We start from the raw sequence: 19952 nt of genomic DNA on the forward strand, positions 1-19952 counted from the left end.
GGAAATTGTAAATTCTTTACTGTCTTGGAATTTTACGTCAACTTTTTTTTCCCTCACCACAAAACAGACAATGGCGTTTACAATCATTCTCCTGCTAAAGAATCCTCGTGTATACCAGAAATTGGTGGAGGAAATCATGTCGGTTACGTACGAGGATGGTGCCAAGTCTTTTAGTAGTGCTTCGTACATTAAGACGCATTGTCCGTACCTCACTGCCGTCTGCTCTGAATCACTGCGGATCAATACAGTGGCGGGAACGGTAAGAGCACAGTGAGATCGCGTTGATTTCTGAGGTATGTGCATTCTCACAACCTTTGTTTCGTATTAGATGTGGAGGCAAGCTGAAGAAGATATGATGCTGGGAGAATATGGTGGGCCATGTATTTTATCTTGAATCCATTGTTTTTTTTCTCAGCCTACTCTCTCTGACATAGAAATCCCAAAGGGGACAAGCCTATTAATTTCGTCTGCAACAATGCATCATGACCCTGAGCTATACCCAGACCCAGAGTCGTTTAAACCTGAACGGTTTTTAGGACAGTCTGAAACTGATAGTTCTGCTTGTAAGTTTTTCCATAAGTCGCAATATCGTAGCTTGCACTAACTCCGAGATTTCGTAGACGTGCCTTTCTCGATGGGATCAAGGAATTGTATAGTGAGTAAGAGTGTGAAGCTGATTATGATCTCGTTACATTATTGACCTACCGATTTTTTCGTCAGGGCAAGAATATGGCATTCGCTGAGGTAAGATCTCCGACAAGGGCATCAAGGAGCCCACAGACTTGGTAACGCTTTTTGCTTTTGTTTCATGAATAGATGCGAATATGCTTAGCAAATCTGATACGGAGATATGACCTGTTTGATGTCGATCCCACACAATCGCTCGACAAGGGATCGTTCATCACGCTTCAGTTGATGTCGTCTAGCTACAAAGTGGGGATTAGGAAGCGCTGAAACAGCCAGTATGTCTCTGTCCGCTCATAATTGTTTTTTCTTTTGCCTAATATGTAATTTGCCATGAGTTCATATCTCGAATAGACAACATCTGTAACAAATTTGTGATGCAAGATGCTTGTGGATATATTTTGCATTTGTGATTTTTACACGAGAATATCTTTAATCCAAAAAGATATTCGAAAAGTACGAGTGTGTCAATTTCTGCATTTCCTCTAAACGAAAGAGAAAAAAAATCATTCTTAACTGATGCCACATAGGTTTAGGCTACAAATATTGCAACAACTGTATTGCTTTAATTGACATGCATACCGTCCACGTCGAGTAGAGTCATTTCTGCCTTTGGTAGGACCAGATAGAACTCACGTCCTTCAGATTTCCGTGCTAAGATCCAAAACTCTGCAACAGATCGAACACTTGTTTCAGTCAAATTTAGAGCCGTACTGTATCAATGATGTAGGAAACATGATGAGCATCATAGGAAAAAAAATTGCAAAGGCCTACGACATACCTTTCAAAGTCTTCATGTATTTCGTTGAGACACTGCGCAATTTCGGGAGTGACCATCGCGGATTTTGAAGTTCCAATGGATGTCTTGAAGGCCAGGTTGGCGGCATTGTAATAGAGGTATCGATAGTGTTGGTCGGTATATTCACTAGCAATTGAAATGGTAATGTCAGTATGATGAAATATTGATGAATAGCGATGTCATTGGCTTTTTTTGGTCGATCCATACCTGATTTTCCGAGTTCTTGAAAATCCATCTGATATGACTGATGATAAGTGAGGACACCGGGACTCTAGGAATGCAGACAGAGCAGTATAAAAGGTTCGATCTCTAGCTTGTACCGATGGAGGTACAGTCTGTGAGTGGGATTCGGCCGTAGATATAAAGAGAGCTATTGTCAATTCGTCTTGATTCTAATCATTAAATGAGATGAATATAGTTGTGAAAAATCGGGAAAAAGGATAAATAAACACCAATACCTGGTAGAGGACGACAAACATTTCCTCTGCATCTCGTCCAATAAACAGCTTTTTCGGATGCACAGGGACGGAAATCTCTGAGGGATTAAAGGACGGCACAATAAATCCAGTAAAGCGAGATGATCGTGATGTCAATGCTGAAAACAACATTGATGATATATCCGATGATGAATGGGCGTTCTGGAGAGCCAAAGCTGCAGCTGTTGGCCTGAGTGTTGTAGGTCGCGATGCAATCACCGACTAGATATAAGAATTAGTTAGCGGGCGAAATACTTGTGGATCAACTCAAGTTTTTTTGCACAAGACACACCTCTCCTTTGGGTTTCACCATGCTCACAATTCCATCAGCAATCTTTCCCGTTTCAGGATCTGTAATGTAATCATAAAAGCTCTTCAAATCCAGCAAATCTTTTAGTCCACTCGACACTAGATGATGTCTCCATAAAACCACTGTAGCAGTGACATTTCCAAAACGAGCTTCTAGATCCTGGACAAAGGATACAGTTTGCAGATACGACGTGCGATCCAGTGGCAGGAAGTGGACTCCTTCTAGTGCTGATACCAAGTCTGGGTGACTTAGAGTAGGAGTCAGTTTCATCAAGTATCCAGAAAAGAATTCGTCGAGACGTTGCCGGAGAGCCACGGGCGATTGAGCATGATTGACATGAGCAAAGGATTTGTGGAATAGCTAGGTTGGAATCAAGATTAGTATGGTATTGAGTAAGCATAGCGTTGAAAGGTAGTGCTTACTCTAAAGGCGTGGTATGCTCTCCACAAAATGTGTTTCACGACGGCATCAGGTAGATCAGCGTCCAGATGCTCCAGAGTCTTTTTTCCATCACGACCAGTTCTCATGGCAGTAGCTAGCTTCACTTTCTACAAATCGTTGAGTCGTTCAACACTGGAGTGTGCTCAAGCTCTGTAACAGACCCACCATCATTAACCAGTAGCTCGGCTCTGGCTGTATCATGGCTATTCTATGCTTCTTTGTATGTATGTTTTCGCAGGGTAGGTTTGGTGAGAACGTCCTATTAGGGGCGTTGGTTCATAAATGTGATGTCAACACAACACGACAACAAGAGTATTACTTTGTGAAGTTGATCATGGCTTGAGCGAGTCCGACCTGGCGTATTTTCTCATCCTTTGCCGTGATGGGGGGATAAAAGTAGCAAATCTGGTCTCCAGCTGATTCCTCCGTTGGAGCTAATGATGGATCAAACACTGCAAAATTGACCAAAGAAGCCGGAGATTCAGCCACTAGAGCACGTACATTGTTAGTAAAGATGTCGGGATAAATACTAGTGTCGACCTTACTTCAGCTTCCTTCAAACTATTCTACACAAAGAGATTGACAATACCACAGGAAGCAATCTTTCTCAAACTTCAATCGGTTAATCTGCTGTTTATCCACGTAAGATCGATATAATTTTGTAAATCCACGTGTCTTCCACGTGTTTGATCGTGAAATCACGTCGGAAAGTGGTCCATCACAGTTCTCCTTACAATTGCTGCTCTTTTCGGTTTAAAGCGTGAAAGCATTTAAAAGTAGGATCCAAAGTACTAAATAATTGTAAAATAAATTGTCGCGACTGACCCGTCGACGATACCGTGAATCTCGTCAACACACAGCGATAGCAAAACACCAGTTTTGAATCTAGTTGTTGACGGCAGAGAACAAGCTTAATATTTATGAACGATGGATGGATCAACCAGGTCACGAGGGGTGGCTGGAGATGCCCATAAGCCAAAACATCCTCCACAATTGTACGTCCAGGGATCTATTCTGTTCTTATTACTATTACAATCCAATTACCAACCAACACACTCATTCCATATCTATCTAGACCAAAGATACCAAATAGATCCGGACGGTCGTCCGTTGCCTCCATCCAATTAGAATCTCCAAATGTCCCCCATCCTCGTAAACCCGATGCATCATTCATGCGCTCCAACATGTCACAACAGCAGCAACCGTTCGGTGGTTCAAACGCTAGATTCGCAAGAGGCTCGCATGCTCAAGTCGAACGGTTGCCAGATCATACTTCTCGTGGTGGTCCAGCCGCTGCTCAGAAAAATGCTCCTGTCGTAGTATACGATGACGAGGGTATCGATGTTACGCCCGTCAGTCTACTCGGGCCTGTGAGGCAACAGCCTGCTCGGCATCGTGGTGTCAATGACATGTCTGTAGCAGAATCAAGTATAGGGGTAACTACTCGCGATTCGTCCTCTTTTTTCTTGTGGTTTGTCTCATCACCATTTGACGATAGAGGGAATCAGTGCAAGATGCTCTGAATAACATCGAGTCCATGACTGTTGGATCATGGAAGACATCTGTGTTCGCAGGGAAATCTGCTGCTCAAGGAGCTGGAGGCCTCAGTTTCAGTTCAAAGATCTCTGCAGTGTCTGATAGCGAACGGGATGAGGACTCCAGTTCCATGGTCAGCGCTGATTCAGATGATGAGCGTGGAGAAGGTTTGATATGTGGCATTTTAGATCTCTGATGTTTACTTTTGTTTGTGTTTGCTAACTAGGACACCATTTTTAGCAGGAGGTGAATTAGCTGGTGCAAAGACTAAAGCATCAGAGTGGAGTTTGTTACGAGCCACTCGGCGTGTGGAAGCAGATCCAGAACAACGTCTCAATATAGTGCTGACGGAAACAGAGACCATATGGCTGTTGGACATCCCGAGTAAGATTGTACCGTCTGAATCTGAAGAAGCCATACAAGTGAAGGCCGATAACGCAAGATATAAAGAAGTGGGTTTGATTCATCCGTTTCGGAATCTGTTACATCTTCATCTAGAGCTAACGTTTTTTGTACTAGATCAAAGTGGCACGGCCAAGTTCTGATAATTTTGTGGATCGATCCACTCAGACTTTAAACAATGCTCTTAAAACCAAGGATGTACAAGCAACTGCAGTGAGATCTGTCAATGCTGACTGTCAGGTTAATATATGGAGTATTGCTGATGCTATGGGAGAGAATAATGCAACAAATGACCAGAGGGGGGATGGAGGAGATGAAACGTAGGTTTATTACCACTCTTACGACCTTTTTTGCTCGGATACTCACCAATTATTCTATAGTGGTCATGAAGCTGATATCGATGCTTTACCGTCAGCAGATTTTGGTGCCTCGGGTCCTTTAGGCTCACACATTCAATCATCCACCATTGCTGAATCTGTGAACTTTGCAATGGGCACACGTCACGATATGGCATTAGCTTCATCAATGATGGGCGGTGCTAGCACTGCTGGCATGTCGACATACATGGGAGATCCTGAGAGTGGAAGGGCCAGTTATGCTGGTGGGTGGAATGATGCCGATGCGAATGCCGCCCGAGAAACTGGAACACAGACACATCAACAACATGCATCAGAGCTTCTTGCAGTGAGTCAATTTTTTCAATGATAACGAGCGTTGCAGTATTGTTTTGGTGCGCTTGATAATTAAACAATTCTTTCAATCTCCATCCAGATCAATCAAGATTCTTTGCGCTCTTCGTTACAGACTATGGAGCGTGCAGTAGTTGGAAACAATTATTTGAAACGTCTCATGTCGTATCGTGAAGTTCCAGATATCGAAGACGAAATCGGCTCACAAAATCCAAATGCCCCTGGTCGACCTTTGCGTGGCGGCGCAAGTCAACTCGCTCTTGGAATTCCTACTACTTTACGACAAGCTAGTGCAATCGGAGGTTCTCGAGTACTGGCCAACCATGGTAAGACTTACTTCGCAATCAAATACAAAATGCGGTATCTTAACCATTATTGTATCTGCAGCACATTCTCTTACCGATCTACCGGCCGATATTCCAAGTCTGCAATTACTTTGGTCCTTTAGATGTGAATTGACGAGAGGAAGGTCTGTCAATTACATTGCTTGGAATGGCCAAAACCAGGTATTTTCGTTTGTTCAGGACCTTTTGTTTTGCGGATTCTCTAGTTACTTCCAAATCAAAACATTTATAGAACGTACTGGCAATCGCATACGGAGAAGCCAAACACAATCCCGATGCAGCACCAGGGCTCATTCTATGTTGGTCGTTGAAAAATCCAGAATGGCCAGAACGAATATACCCTGCTAAATCGCCAGTGACTGCTTTGGACTTTAGTAATGCCAATCCATGTCTGCTGGCAGCGGGATACATGGATGGTCGTATAGCCGTATATGATGTTCGAATCAAGGACATAGCGAATGGCATGGTGCTTGACTCAAGTGAAGTGGCTGGTAAACATCGTGATCCAGTATGGGAACTCAAATGGATTGAACGGGAACGTGCTGTTGGTGATGGTAATTCACGTGGAGAGATACTTGTATCGGTGTCTACTGATGGTCGTGTTGTTCAATGGATGATACGGAAGGGATTGGAGTGCTCCAGTAAGTGCTATATGGATCCTCCTTCAAACCTTTATTTCTCATTCTGAAGAACACCCCTGATGTCTCTAGATCTCATGACCCTGAAACGAGTGAGTGAGAAGCAAGAGGTCAAGGCAGGTTCTCCAACTCGAAACAGCGGCTTCATGGCCAGACACAGTGGTGGCTTATGCTTTGACTTCCATCCGACTGACAACAGCATGTGAGCACGCAGAGATTGCTGAGTTTGGAGACTTGTTTTTTGTGAAATTCTGATCATCGACAAATATTATGCAGGTATATTGTCGGCACAGAAGATGGATGTCTGCACAAGTGCTCTACCTCATATCACGAACAGTATCTGTCCACATTTTCTGGTCATCAAGGGCCTGTATATCGTGTTAGGTGGTCGCCCTTCCTTCCATCATGTTTCTTGTCTTGCTCGGCGGATTGGACTGTCAGGCTGTGGAATCAAGAATCGCCTGATGCACCTCTCAAATTCCAAAATGGCAAGGTGGGCGATTGTATTAGCTCCACAACAACTCATAGATCTCGCAGATAACTGAACACAACTTCTATTGGGCATCTAGGAAGCTGTATTGGATGTAGCATGGTCTCCACACGCATCTACTGTATTTGGGTGTGTCTCGGCTAATGGTCGTTTAGAAGTGTGGGACTTGTTGTTTTCAGGGTAAACGACCATAAGCGATTTTTGTTGCTCAAAGGAGAGCCACAACAGTTGGTCTAACATCTACAACAATAATTAGGCTGGACCCTGCCATTACGCATCCCGTTTTGGATCGACAATTAACAACGGTGTCGTTCTCGCCCATTACACCAGCCATTTTAACCGGTGATGACAACGGTGCAGCTTACGTGTATCGACTAAAGAACTTGCCATCTATGTCGATGGGAGGTAGTATGCAAGAGCAAGGACAACGGCTGCAGGAAGTCATGACGAGTAAGACGTCTCATCTTCCAAAGATGGAATTAGCCCCAGCAGCAGTTGTGTAAAGTTTTTTTGTTTTGTATATATGAATATATATTGGTTATTGGCTTCAGATTTATGCAATTTTGACGCGTCTTTTCGCATATTCGTTCTCGCACGAGTGCTAATCCAAACTCCAAACACCAAAATAACACAATTTCATTTACAAGCGAAGCATTCATCCTTCCAGGCCAAAAGAGGACTGTTCATTCTAGAACGCATATACGTGTGAAGCAGAGAACTACCTTTCCCGTAAGTTTCGAGGCAAAGAACTATCGTAATCTCGTGTGTTTTCATTCTCAGTTTGGAGTCAACTATATGCATTTGAGTTAATGACTCACGTGTTGTTTCAAGTAGAATCTCGTATCTTTTGCTAAATAGAATAGAGCTGGCTTGACTGACTCATGACAATTGCATCGTTGGGTTGGGTGATCAACAATGTCCTCCACTAATTTGAATCTTGAGGCAGTTCCACTGGTAATCTGCTTATCAATGATGTTCATTTTATTCATTCATGATCAATTTGGACACGCTATTGAGTCTGACCGTGGCATTCTTTTGTCATTCTCCAACTCGTTGATCGTGTGAAAACCTGACTGTGCTTAACCAACACACTTTTCTTTCATCACCCAGTTATTCACCTCTGTCATTGATGCATCGCATGGAGATTTATCACGAGATCGGTTTCGTCTTGCAGGAAGCCGAGATGACGCTGATGTTGATGCTCTTGCACAGTACTTTAATTTCAACCAACGTGATAATTCGGATGGCAACGCGGCAATATCGTCACGTAATAACAGTACAACTCGATCTGTATTTGCGGATGAAGAGGAACAACCCTTTCTGGGTCTCAACTTGGAGTTACATAGCCCTCCTCGAGTGGCCATGTCCACCGTGGTATGACTCTGTTTCTCGTTCCTCGCTTTCCCGCTATTTATTTCTGAATCCCGATCAATCATTATTCCTTTCCTGTGTCGTTAGAATGCTTCAACGCCGATTGTGGTAGATGACGGTCTACAATTTATCAAGAGCTTACTCGACACTCAGGCCGCAGCAATGCTAACTCCAGCACCGACAAGGACACATTCACCATTCCCTGGGATGCGATCCGAATCAAATCTGCCTAGCCCATCTGCAACACCAGGAGCCACTCCTGAAGCAGCCGCCATCCTGGCATCAATAGCACGGTTTCCGTTTACCGCACACCCGACATCACCGACAAGTCACTTACAACGGCTCGAATACAATTTTACATATCCAATTAACGACAATGTGCCTGCACTAGTGTCGCAATCTTCTACGACATCAAGTGATAGTGGCACTGGCGACATAATAAACAGGCAACCGAGTATCATCCGCAGCAATAGTAGTAGAAAGGCTGCTTCTGTAAAGCTAAATGCCAATGTAATTCCGGAAGGTGCATCTATGCTGATGCCACCGCCACCGCCAATACTTCCCACTGAACGCAGAGTAAAGCTGGAACGCCGCAATTCCAGGTTTAACGGTGATACTAGGTTAGGTTTACCTGAGAAGCGAGCACCACCACCACTGCCTCTATCTCGAACTATGACTAGAACGACAAGAAATGGTTTATTAACGTCAACCAGCAATAATAAGTTAGTAACAGTAGCGACTTCCACACCACCAGCTGACGATGAAGATGAAACCGACGATGAAGACAATGCATCATCGTCAGTCGAAACGCCGAGTAAAAAGAAACAAAAGAAGTCGGCATCAACGACATCGACAACGGCTCCCAAGGCTCGTCAACCACGACAGTCACGTCAAGTGAAAGTAGCATGTTCTACTTGTAAGAAGGCATGCAAACGATGCGACGAAGCTCGGCCTTGTTCGAGATGTGTCCGATTAGGTATGTCGTTTGGTTTGACGCAACGATTACAGCCCCTTACTTAAATTTTGAATTGTAACCTAGGCAAGGCGGACACATGTGTTAATGCTCCTCGTAAAGAACGAGCGAGAGGGTATACACGTGGGCCTTATAAGAAGGCGAAGAAACAGGGTGATGAAGATGGAGATGCTTTTACTGGTTCTGATACTCCGTCTGGAAGGACGGCATCTCGTAAGTAGTCTGTTTGGGTGTGTTGTACACCGCTATTGAGCTTTTCTTGTGATTACATGGTTTTGATTCGTTTCTTTTAGCATTCTCCGCTAGGAACGAAACGCCAGAACATTATGCCATGACTCCAACAGAGAATAGTGAAGAAGAAGATGCAAGAAAGCTGGATGTCAAAAAAGACAAGAAAGCGGAGGAACAACAAGACGAGCAACCCACGACGAAGCCACCTCCGCGACGATCTCGTCGATGACAGTAGCCTTACGACCAATCTCGTATACTAGAACAACCCAACAACAATCAAAAGAAGATCTGCTGAATAAGTGTATCCAATGCAGGGAAATTGGTATTTAGTAGACCCACAAAATCAAAAGAAACAGATTTACTGAAGAAAAAGTAAAGCTAACGTCAAACCACCACAAACGTTGATGAGTAAATTAAACTGCTCGTATTTTGAAAATATACATATGCTTCCCTCTAATATTGGGCTTCAAAGTGATGCTTTTATCTGCAGCTTGGAAAGACCGTTCCGGACATGCTCAGGTATTGGTTCTGGTTTGCCAGTTTCCTTGTTCACATATACATGGACAAAAGTCCCAGTGGCGGTAGCTTCGTTGTCACTTGATGCTGGGCCAAACGATTTTTCCTCAAATGTGGCGACCCTGAGACATGAAAGGTTTGAATATTGATATTGAGTCGGAAGCTTCAATAATTTCAATCCATTTCAATGATCAACATAAATGTACCTGTACGTGACTGACGTGTTTCCCAATTTCTCAACCGCGAGCCCAACTGTGATTGGATTCGGATACGTCATTGGCTTGAAGTACTGACATGAGCTTGACTGAGAAATGGCATCAGAAACATCGACTACTTCAACCATCAAAACAAACCCAGCGCAACCTTGACAAACCCAACCAATTTCCCTTCAGCTGATGTTTCGCAGTGTTGATATAGATGGATGTTGACTGCTGTATCGAAAAGAGAGTAGTAGACAGCATTGTTGATGTGTCCGAATTGGTCATTGTCCATCCACCTGGTTGGGAAGTGTGAATATAATGTCAACAATGACACGCATACCGAGGTGGTTTGTTGTTTGCTGGGCGGTACCTGGATTGGATGGGGATGAGGAATTTGTAGTATGATTTCTGGCGGTCTGTGGCCATGCTGGAGAGGTGTCTTATCGTTCTTAATGTTCTGATGCCAGAGGGTACCGCCATTGACATATTTTATAAACGATGGACGCAACAGCGGCAAATACGTCGAACAGCACAACTTATGCGTAAAGACAACTTGAATTATATTATTTCAAAGCACATCTACATATCGAACGGCACAATTTATGCGTAAAGACAACTTGAATTATATTATTTCAACATATAGAATGCAAATCACTTTTTGCCTTCTTGTGCCATCTTGGCAGCCATTACTTCGACTTTAGGCCCTGGGATGCAAGGGATGATGCGAGCAGTCGTCTTTTGATATGCCTTGTAGAGAGGATACTTTTTGGCGGTGTAGAATTCTGTAAAGTCGGTGGATCCGTTAAAGAGAGCGATGAGTACCAGGGCCGGTACGCCAGTCCAACTAACGTATTGTCCAGATGCTGATACCGAGAAGAGATAATATATGACCCATTGGGCTTGTTCAAAGAAGAATGCTGGACTAGAAGAGGGAGGAAGAGGAATGTTTAGATTTGATACCTCCATCACCAACAACCAAAACTAGACATACTGTCTACTGTATCTGAATAACCCATCAGCCAAGAATCCGCGATTATAAGGATATGGCAGTTCTTCAAGCTTTCGTGTCTTCATCAATCTCTTCTTTGTCTGTTGGAAATTCCATTGCTCCTGGTCGGCTATTGCTTCCATGGTGAGACACCCCAAGAATGCAGCAGCAATCATGGTATCGCGTATTCCAAATGGCCGTGTTTTAGCTAATGCTGCTCGATACGCCACCCACGATGGCACCGCTATGCCGAATAGCAGCGCGTTCTGGAAGTTGCTTATGAAGGTTATGTTGAAGATGCGGTATGCTTGGGGGTATGGTTTGAGGATGTCGCGTAGTAGAGGCCAGCGGTAGTCTGTTAGAGGGAGAGAGAAGAGAAGTGAGTATTCTGCGGTGAGACCTCTAAGAGGGTGTCCTCAACAATCGGTAGACAGCTAAGTCATTTGAATGTGTACCTTCGTCCTTCCAGTTGTAGCCGCCCTTCCTGACAAAGTTGTAGGTCAATCTAGTAATGCAGAGTGTTGGTCTCGATTCGACGTCACATAATCGTGCAGTGGACTTTGCCTTAATCCCCAGATGGTAGCGATGGACGACATGGTCAACAGTCGTGCGTCCCAACTTCCGGCTTGTAAGCGATGAGCAATCGTATAATGCCATGCGTATCTACACGTGTAGAGCGAGATTAGGTGCTAATTCACGTATCTGCTGCTGCGACCAAATGTACTCACAACCAAGGAACCAACGACCACACTCTATCGACTTGAGATGAATTTCCCGTGATTTCCGACATTATATAAGTAGTGCACGTCACGATGGTCTCGAAGAGCAGACCGGTTGGCAGGGCATCAGTGGCAATGTAAGTGGATGGGAAGTTCTTGATGAATTCAATCAATGGACGAATTCCAAAGAAGGAATGCGCGTGTTCATTGAAGAATGACGTTGTAATCTCCTTGGCGACCGCCCACGATACATCCGCTTCTTTTGACAGACTCATTGTATTGTGTGTATTGAAGCCAAAGTCACACTCTCACAACACATATGAAAACAACCTGAATGAGCTCGGAAGCTGAATTCTGACGCGGTCCTAATTCTTGATATTCACGTTTGATCTTGACGCTGTAGACACGGTTTCGTTTCTTGCGTGTTTCGGGCTGACATTTGCTCTGAATAAGTAAATTTGCATATTTACAGCTGCTGCTCTGCCGAGGAACTCCTTAGATCTTCTGTATCAAGCCTCTATAGAAACGCGGCACTATTGGCCTAATTCCTCTGCCTATACTGACTTCCTACCCTACGAGGGTCTGGGTTAGAATATTTAGCTCTATCTGCCATGAATTTTTCCTCCTTGAGACGGGTCGATCGATGCCTGAATCAACAACCAAAGTATCCTCAAAATTCACGTCAGAAGCAGACAATCCCAGATTCCCATATCTGGTCCAACTTTGTGCAGCCCTAGTTACTGCTTGCCAACATTAATTACTGCACGACCAAAGGTTGAAAACTGCATTCATTATGACCGACATCAACTATTACTATGGCCAAACCATCTCGTAAGTGCGAAATCACCTTTTAATCACGTTGATAGTATGATTTCGTGTTTTTTGGGATGATCTGAATAGTTTGCGCCAGTTGCAATACATTTCGAGCTTTTACCAACTATTTGAATAGTTTGCCACCAAACTTTATTGCATTGGCAGCCTTTATACTCATCCTTATTGTTCATACCTACCAAATGATTCGTTACAAGTAGGTGTTGCTAATGAGAAACATTTCAATTAAAAGCCTTCTGAATATGATTTTTATTGTTAGGACGTGGATAATGTGGGTTCTGCTCTTGCCCATGGCGATGGAAGTCTCTGGATTCGCTACCAGATACTACTCGATACAGAACCCAACTATGCTCATGCCAGTAGAAATTTGCCAGTCGTTTTTGATCCTAGCTCCCATTTTCAATGCGGCTATTAATTACGGTGGGTGAAAGCCTTTGATTGTAGGCGGTCAGGCGTTCCTCATCATACTTTTCCATCGTAGTGATTTGCGCCCGTTTGATCAAACACGCAGGTCGACAATACGGTATAATGAATCCAGACAGAATCGGCCTAATTTTCATCAGCTCAGACGCTTTAACGCTGCTTGTGCAAATCATTGGAGCAACACTCTATTTGGCACCAAACCCTGACTTGGCCAAGCTTGGTATGTTATACTGCTTTAGACTCCCATCAATCGCACATGTTAACACCATTGATATCCTAGGAATCAAGGTTCTTTTGGCTGGTTTAGCTCTTCAAGTGCCAAGCTTTGCGCTCTTCCTGGGCAATCTGGTTATTTTCGACGTTAGAACTCGCAAAGGAATGGCCCCGACTGTTCGAGCCCAATGGAGCCCCCTTCTCTACGGTCTTTACTTTAGTTCTGCCATGATCATGGTACACAAATTCGTTACTTGACAATTTGCTATTTTGAAGATTCGACTTTGCTGACTTGTCCTTGTAGATCCGATCCATATACCGAGTTGTTGAGTTTGGAGAAGGTTTGTTGTGAATTTGCAGCTAAAACGCAGCAGAAACGGGCTAACAATCTCCACCACTAAAACAGGAAGTGGAGGGTACTTGTCCACCCACGAGGTCTTCTTTTTCGTGTTTGATACTTTACTCATGTGGTTATCCGCATGTACGTCATTGCATTGTGTGCTCGTACTAAGTTTTGCTACTTTTGAAACTAATTTTTAATCCATAATTTTAGTCGCATTCAATATATTCCACCCTGGCCAATACATCATCACAAAAGCAACAGAAGAAAAGAGAGACGCATTGCAGGCAGCGTCCTCACAAGATATCAGTAAACAAGCCGGTGCTACTACTGCCGCCGCTGGCAGTAAGATTTATCCCGATGCTGAGATGGCAAAGGTCTCCAATGTGTAAATGCGCCAAAGACAATAGACGCCTCCCCCCTCACCAACTTTCGCAGTTCGCGTCGCGTGTTTTTATATTGTTAATAGCGAGGTTCACACGTCACTGATGAAATTCTAAGCTTTCTTCTTCGAGATGTTTGATCTGTTTATCACGACATCACGACATTTTGCAATTTGTTGACAACACCGACGCATTTTAATATAATCCACACAATACAGAAACAGACGTGGAATAGAGGACGTTTGGATGTTGGCAGCCATATTTGGAAGTGCTACATGGTCGCCCACTCCCTCTAGCTCTCCTCTCATCAATCGAAAGAGCACAATCAGTGCCACATTTGTCCAGCCTCCTACTCGTGTATTGTCAACACTGGGTCGACGAAGATCATGGGCTGATACAAGCCATGGAATTCGTTCTTCGTCTTTACTTGACAAGAGTGCCAGACTCAGTGCATTCAAGCTAAGAGTCATAAACAGCTCGCCACGATCATCAGCCGCAAGCTCAACATCTGACGATAGCAACTATAATAGTCAGAATATCATGAAAGATACTAGTAATCAATCAAACAAAGAGAATGATGATGGCAATGGTGGTAGCGCTGAGCTATGGGAGTGTATCGACCTGAACGAGCATGGCGACAACATGGACCATCATGAGACTGATACTATACCTGATGAGAATACTACACTGACAATGATGGATGATTCAGCTTCAATTTATTGGAGCGATGGTCAAGAAGCTGATGCTGGAGAACATAGTTGGAGGTCGAGTGTGGCTACTGAACTTGACGTGTCACACATCAGGATTGGAAACGATGTGCAAATACATATCTTGCAAAATGATGATGATGATGCCGACACCTTGTTGGATGTTCCTATGGTGCGTACCTTGGAATTGTCGTTATTATCGTCAAAGTCACGAATCAGCCGATTTGAGACACGACACCCAACAGTGACACATCGGCATCTAGGGTCCGACTATTCAAAGACGGAAAGCTACAACGTTTGATCAAGAAGTAGAATCGATTGTATCTCGTATTCCAACTCGAAGTATGAAAATGGAGAGTCAACGTGCTCCTCTCGCCAAGTTGCAAATAGCCAAGTTTTCAACTGATAGGGCAGCTCGCTCCACGCAATCAACAGTATCACGATTCAGTTGGACAAAGTTTATTGAAAGCAGACCAAAATCTATGCCAACAACTACTGTAGAATTATCTCCCACTTCTTCAACTGTTTCAGCTTCAAAGAGTTCCAAACGCGGCCCTGTATCAGCAAAATCACCAAACTTACTACCGCCATCGTCAAAACCAATCGATGCTCATTGGGATTTAGAGAACGTCGTATCGAGACTACTAGATCAACGAATGGCACGCTTTGATAATCAACGTGTAGCATTAAAGCCACGAGTGCTCAAACACCTACCATTATTCAGCGACGAAATATGTATAGATATGCCTGATCTCCAAAACGATGTATCTGCTTTAGCCGCCAAGCATATAAGCTCGAGTCAACAATCACCAACCATTGATAAACCTGTATACCCATTCCAACCATCCATTGAAGCATATGATAACGTGAGGGCACCACGTATTATACCAGAACGTACAGATTCATTGAATCGTCTGTATTTGATTGAAGGCTTGTATGGTCATACATCGTCTGAAAATGTCAACAAGAGGATGTCTCGTCCAGTGATGCCTCCCCCTCGAGCCGCTTTGCCTGGTGAGGGTCGCTCGCGAGTTGGACGAGAAGTGGTATGGGAACTGGGAGAAGATGGATCATCGTTGCGACGTAGAGTGCTGACGAAAAGCATGGACTAGACGAGAAATGGTCTGATGAGAATGTTGTTTGTAGTTGTTAGCAGTCGTCGGTTGTCTGTAAAAATCAATGGTGGATACTATTATGTAAAACCAATGTAAAAACGTGTCAAAAGTTTGAGTTCCATTCAAAATAAGTGTGATTTATTCAAACTAAAGTGACTGGACTATTATTCACAGCTATAGTTTTGCAAATGGACTAATCTTGGCCAACATTTCCAACACCGTTTCTCCCAACAACTGCAAGTCCTTTGGCCGACTCATTTCATGTAATCCATCCTTCACCAGTACGACCTTTACATCCTCGCTCTCTATATCTCCTGCTACGTTTATACTGGTCTGATATGGGATGGCGTCGTCCATCACTCCATGTATCAGGGTGACTGGTACCTTGACTGGCCAGGGTTTTGTCACCAGATTCTCATGCCCATCTTCTAGTAGTTTGAGCGAATACGGATAGCCTTTAGGATCATATTTTGAAGGCAGCCATATAACACCATCGCCACGGCGTGCGTTCTCGATTAAATCGGATGGAATCTTCTTATACACTGACTCTGTAAAGTTTGCAGCCCCACCGACGCCGACTAGTCCAACTATTTGATCAGGGCGTTCCTTGGCAGCTAGCAGACTTATCCAGCAACCTAGGGACGACCCGACCAACAGTTGTGGTTTTCCCTTACAATACACTGAATCCAGGACTCTTAATAGATCATTCTTCCATCGCGTTACCGTGCCATCAATGAGTTTTCCTGAGGAGCTTCCGTGTCCAAAGTGGTCGTATACCATATAAGCCAGACCGTGTTTTTCACATAGCTGTGCTAGATTATTTGATTTGAGACCAGTTTCAATCGTCGAGTTGTATCCAGATACGAGTAATATTTGTGGTAGATGGGCATTGTTGGGATGAGCAGCCCTGTGGTAGTATGCGAGATGGTCGTTGCCAATGGTCGAGAGTTTACGCAATGGTAATTTGTGGGTTTGGCGAGCCATAGTACCTGAATAAATGATAAATGATAGGAGTTAGAAGAGAACAAAGTGATGCGTCGGCTCCACATTAATTTCCACCACCCTCGCTGATTCACAACTCATCAAAAACTCGACGAGGACATATAAAGCTTGTAGATCGTTACAAGCAAGCAGAAGGAGGAGGATATTATAGTGCAGAGCCACGAGATACATACCTTGTTACTACTTTCTTTCTTTAATAAGGACCTTTGTTTTCCCATCCAAACCTGCAAATCCAAACTACAGAATGTCTACGGTTTTCTACAAGTTCAAGGCCGCCAAAGAGTATGATACCGCTACATTTGATGGACTCGGAATCACCGTATTCGAGCTAAAGAGAGAGATCATGCTCACTAAAAAGTTGGGAAAGGGTGATCAATTTGATTTGGCTCTATTTAATGCTCAGACAAATGAAGGTGAGTTTGGATGCTAAGAGAGTGCATGAGTAGAGGATACGAGTGTAATAGACGCTATTGGATCCAATGCTGGTGTGGATGGGTGTTATTCGTTACTTGTAAATCTTGCTCTGTCGCCAACTTTGTGGCTATTGTGTGTGATAGATGACGGATATGTGCCAATATATTATATGATTACGTCTATTTATGAGTGGATGTACTCTGTGATCACTTTGGATTGCTTGATGCCTTGCTGCGCGTCACTACTTCACTGTGGAAGTGATGGGATTTCTTTTCACGCATCATCAACCCTATCAACCCCCTCTTTCACACGTAAAACTAACTCGATCTTAATCCCTCATTTAGAATATGCAGACGATGCTGCAGTCATTCCAAGAAACACCTCCATTCTAGTATCTCGCCAACCAGCTATGAAACCAGGTCGTGGAACTGCTCAACGTTATGTTTCCAATGCTGGTCCAATATCTGGTTCTGGTTATGGACGTCCTCGACCTTCTTATGGTGGTGGTTACCACGCCAGGCCACATCACCAAGGTGGTGCTGGTGCTAGTAGTGCACCTCCTCAAGAACCAGCCGTAGCAAAGTCACTAGACGAGATGACTGAACAAGAGCGAACTGAAGCCATGTTTAAACAGTCAGGAGAAGCATGGATTGAAGAGATGGAACGAATGGAACAGTGCGTGTCTGATTAGTATTGTTACTATAAATCTGCGTGCTGTCTTTTTCAAATATTAGTAATAATCTCTAAAATATTTTCTTTTGTTTCTTCCATGTTCTTTTGAAATTTCTTAGAGTACGACCAGTTGGACGACCAGCAGGACGTGGTGGGTTCCGACCTCATATGGATTCAATGATGCAGGGTGAACCACCTGCAGGTTACATTTGTTATCGGTGTGGTCAAAAAGGTAGGTGTTTTGTAAAAAGCATGCAAGCTTGGTTTGTATCCATTCCTTCTGAGTGATCCAAGGTTTTAAGCCCTTTTGTGGTCAAATAGGGCACTGGATTTCTGCCTGTCCAACTCGAGAAGACAAGGAATATGATCGGCCTAGGCTAAAGAGAACAACTGGTATACCAAGAATCTTTCTACAAACAGTTGAAAAGCGTAGTGGGGATGGTGGAGTCATGGTCACCCAAAACGGTGAATTTGTGGTAGCAAGACCTAATGAGTATGTGTATAGTCAAAGACTATGTGTGTTTTTTCGCTGACTGAAACATCAGTATCAATTAATACTGACAACGCTGACAACAACGTCTAGGCAAGAATGGCAAAAGAATGTCTCGAGAACTAAAAACTATCTTGGGCTGGGTGACATTTATGACATGGCTCCCATATTAGAGCACCTCAAGTGTCCTATTTGTCAAAAACTGTTGCGTGATGCAGTAGATGCTCCATGTTGCGGAAAACACTTTTGTGATGACTGTATGTTTGATTTTGAGAACAATGTTTTTCTTTGTGAGAAAAAAATACAATATTCCAACATGTTTCCCCCAATTTCTTTTGTCACATCTCTGTTTAGGCATACGAACCTCCCTCCTTGAAAATCCAAACCCAATAATGCACTACCGATGTCCTGAATGTAACAAGGACTTGTTTCCTGGTGATTTGGTGGAAAATCCAACACTACGAGCTCAAGTTGAACGACATTTACGTGCTTTTGCTGCCACACAACGAGCTGGATCTCCGTCAGTAGCTGTATCAGCACCTGAAACAACCGTCCCTGCACCAGCAGTGACTAATATCGACATGACTCCTATATTTATACCTGATCAAGCAACCATAATCGCCGGTGCTCAAGCTACTGCGAGTGCGACGTCAGCACCTCCTCCACCTGGTGTTTTATTGCCTCTAGCATCCAAACGGGAACGAGCATACAAGATTGTTGAGCCTTCGGCAGCTCCAAAACAGGTAGTGGAATATGCTCCTGGTACTGCTCAAACGTCTCAGAGTGGAGAAGAAAAAGAAGAAGGGGAAGCTAGTCGTGAAAGCGTAAGTTGATGAGTTGTTCATTGTTATTCTCTCTTAACACACTGAACTTTTTTTTGTCCGCAACGTATCAACTAAAAAAATTGTCGCCTTTGAAAGCAGACACCAACTACATTCGCTCGACTACCAGCTTCTGGATTGCCATATTCACAACCACCATATCGATACGCTGCACCTCCACCTCCCGCTGCAGTAGTACCACAACAGTATGGTCGACCCTACTATGGAGTACCACAACAGCAACCGCTCAGCAATTATCCACCTGGTGTTTATAATCGACCACAATATGGCCAACCTCAAATGTATCGTCCTCAACCTGTATATGGTCAACCGCCTCCAATGGCATATCCTCCGCAACAACAAATGGCATATGCTCAACAGCCACCATATTCGCAACGCCCTAATTATCCAGTTGGCGGAGCACCACCACAATTGATGGCTGGTCCTTTAGGTCCGGACGGTAGACCATTGTTTTTGAGAGCTGCTCCAGAGCTGGAGGACGATTGGGAGAGGTACGAGTTTTGTAAAACAAGAATGAGCGCATCGGAAATCTTATTTTTTGTGATGAAATTTCCGTCTCAGCATTAACAAACACTTTCCACGTTTACAGGCAAATGAGACGGAAGCGGCCTAGGATGGATGAGTACAGACCAATGTAAAACATCAAAGTCTGGCTGATTATGTGGTCCCCCCACAACCGAAAAAGTCCCAACATATAGAAAGTGGCATATTTT

The 19952-nt window shown here is 43.8% G+C and overlaps 6 protein-coding genes across 6 annotated transcripts; 3 read left to right on the forward strand and 3 right to left on the reverse strand.

Moving 5' to 3' along the window:
• Positions 1 to 1116: 1116 nt before the first annotated feature.
• Positions 1117 to 2911, reverse strand: SmJEL517_g05369 (uncharacterized protein; the record flags this gene model as incomplete). Its single annotated transcript, XM_031171295.1, has 8 exons — positions 1117 to 1169; positions 1267 to 1397; positions 1466 to 1609; positions 1691 to 1875; positions 1942 to 2181; positions 2252 to 2629; positions 2692 to 2817; positions 2876 to 2911. 8 exons carry the CDS (start codon positions 2909 to 2911, stop codon positions 1117 to 1119), a joined length of 1293 nt encoding a protein of 430 aa, XP_031022702.1.
• Positions 2912 to 3637: 726 nt separating this feature from the next.
• On the forward strand, positions 3638 to 7312 carry SmJEL517_g05370 (uncharacterized protein; the record flags this gene model as incomplete). Its single annotated transcript, XM_031171296.1, has 13 exons — positions 3638 to 3705; positions 3786 to 4146; positions 4209 to 4413; positions 4487 to 4698; positions 4766 to 4968; positions 5029 to 5332; positions 5453 to 5663; positions 5725 to 5843; positions 5914 to 6322; positions 6392 to 6521; positions 6596 to 6812; positions 6889 to 6989; positions 7066 to 7312. 13 exons carry the CDS (start codon positions 3638 to 3640, stop codon positions 7310 to 7312), a joined length of 2787 nt encoding a protein of 928 aa, XP_031022734.1.
• A 412-nt stretch (positions 7313 to 7724) lies between these two features.
• Positions 7725 to 9613, forward strand: SmJEL517_g05371 (uncharacterized protein; the record flags this gene model as incomplete). Its single annotated transcript, XM_031171297.1, has 5 exons — positions 7725 to 7763; positions 7920 to 8183; positions 8268 to 9156; positions 9220 to 9366; positions 9447 to 9613. 5 exons carry the CDS (start codon positions 7725 to 7727, stop codon positions 9611 to 9613), a joined length of 1506 nt encoding a protein of 501 aa, XP_031022735.1.
• Positions 9614 to 9850: 237 nt separating this feature from the next.
• On the reverse strand, positions 9851 to 10526 carry SmJEL517_g05372 (uncharacterized protein; the record flags this gene model as incomplete). The annotated part of the gene is made up of 4 exons (XM_031171298.1): positions 9851 to 10022; positions 10107 to 10204; positions 10264 to 10396; positions 10471 to 10526. The coding sequence occupies 4 exons, from the start codon at positions 10524 to 10526 to the stop codon at positions 9851 to 9853; spliced, it is 459 nt and encodes a 152-aa protein (XP_031022732.1).
• A 5467-nt stretch (positions 10527 to 15993) lies between these two features.
• SmJEL517_g05373 (uncharacterized protein) lies at positions 15994 to 16803 on the reverse strand (the record flags this gene model as incomplete). Its single annotated transcript, XM_031171299.1, has 1 exon — positions 15994 to 16803. One exon carries the CDS (start codon positions 16801 to 16803, stop codon positions 15994 to 15996), a length of 810 nt encoding a protein of 269 aa, XP_031022733.1.
• Positions 16804 to 17065: 262 nt separating this feature from the next.
• SmJEL517_g05374 (uncharacterized protein) lies at positions 17066 to 19877 on the forward strand (the record flags this gene model as incomplete). Its single annotated transcript, XM_031171300.1, has 8 exons — positions 17066 to 17234; positions 17580 to 17910; positions 18027 to 18139; positions 18229 to 18400; positions 18491 to 18654; positions 18752 to 19221; positions 19321 to 19730; positions 19829 to 19877. 8 exons carry the CDS (start codon positions 17066 to 17068, stop codon positions 19875 to 19877), a joined length of 1878 nt encoding a protein of 625 aa, XP_031022730.1.
• Between the last annotated feature and the right edge of the window lie 75 nt (positions 19878 to 19952).

This window comes from Synchytrium microbalum (assembly GCF_006535985.1).
Source record: "Synchytrium microbalum strain JEL517 chromosome Unknown SmJEL517_scf0048, whole genome shotgun sequence".
NCBI lineage: Eukaryota > Fungi > Chytridiomycota > Chytridiomycetes > Synchytriales > Synchytriaceae > Synchytrium > Synchytrium microbalum.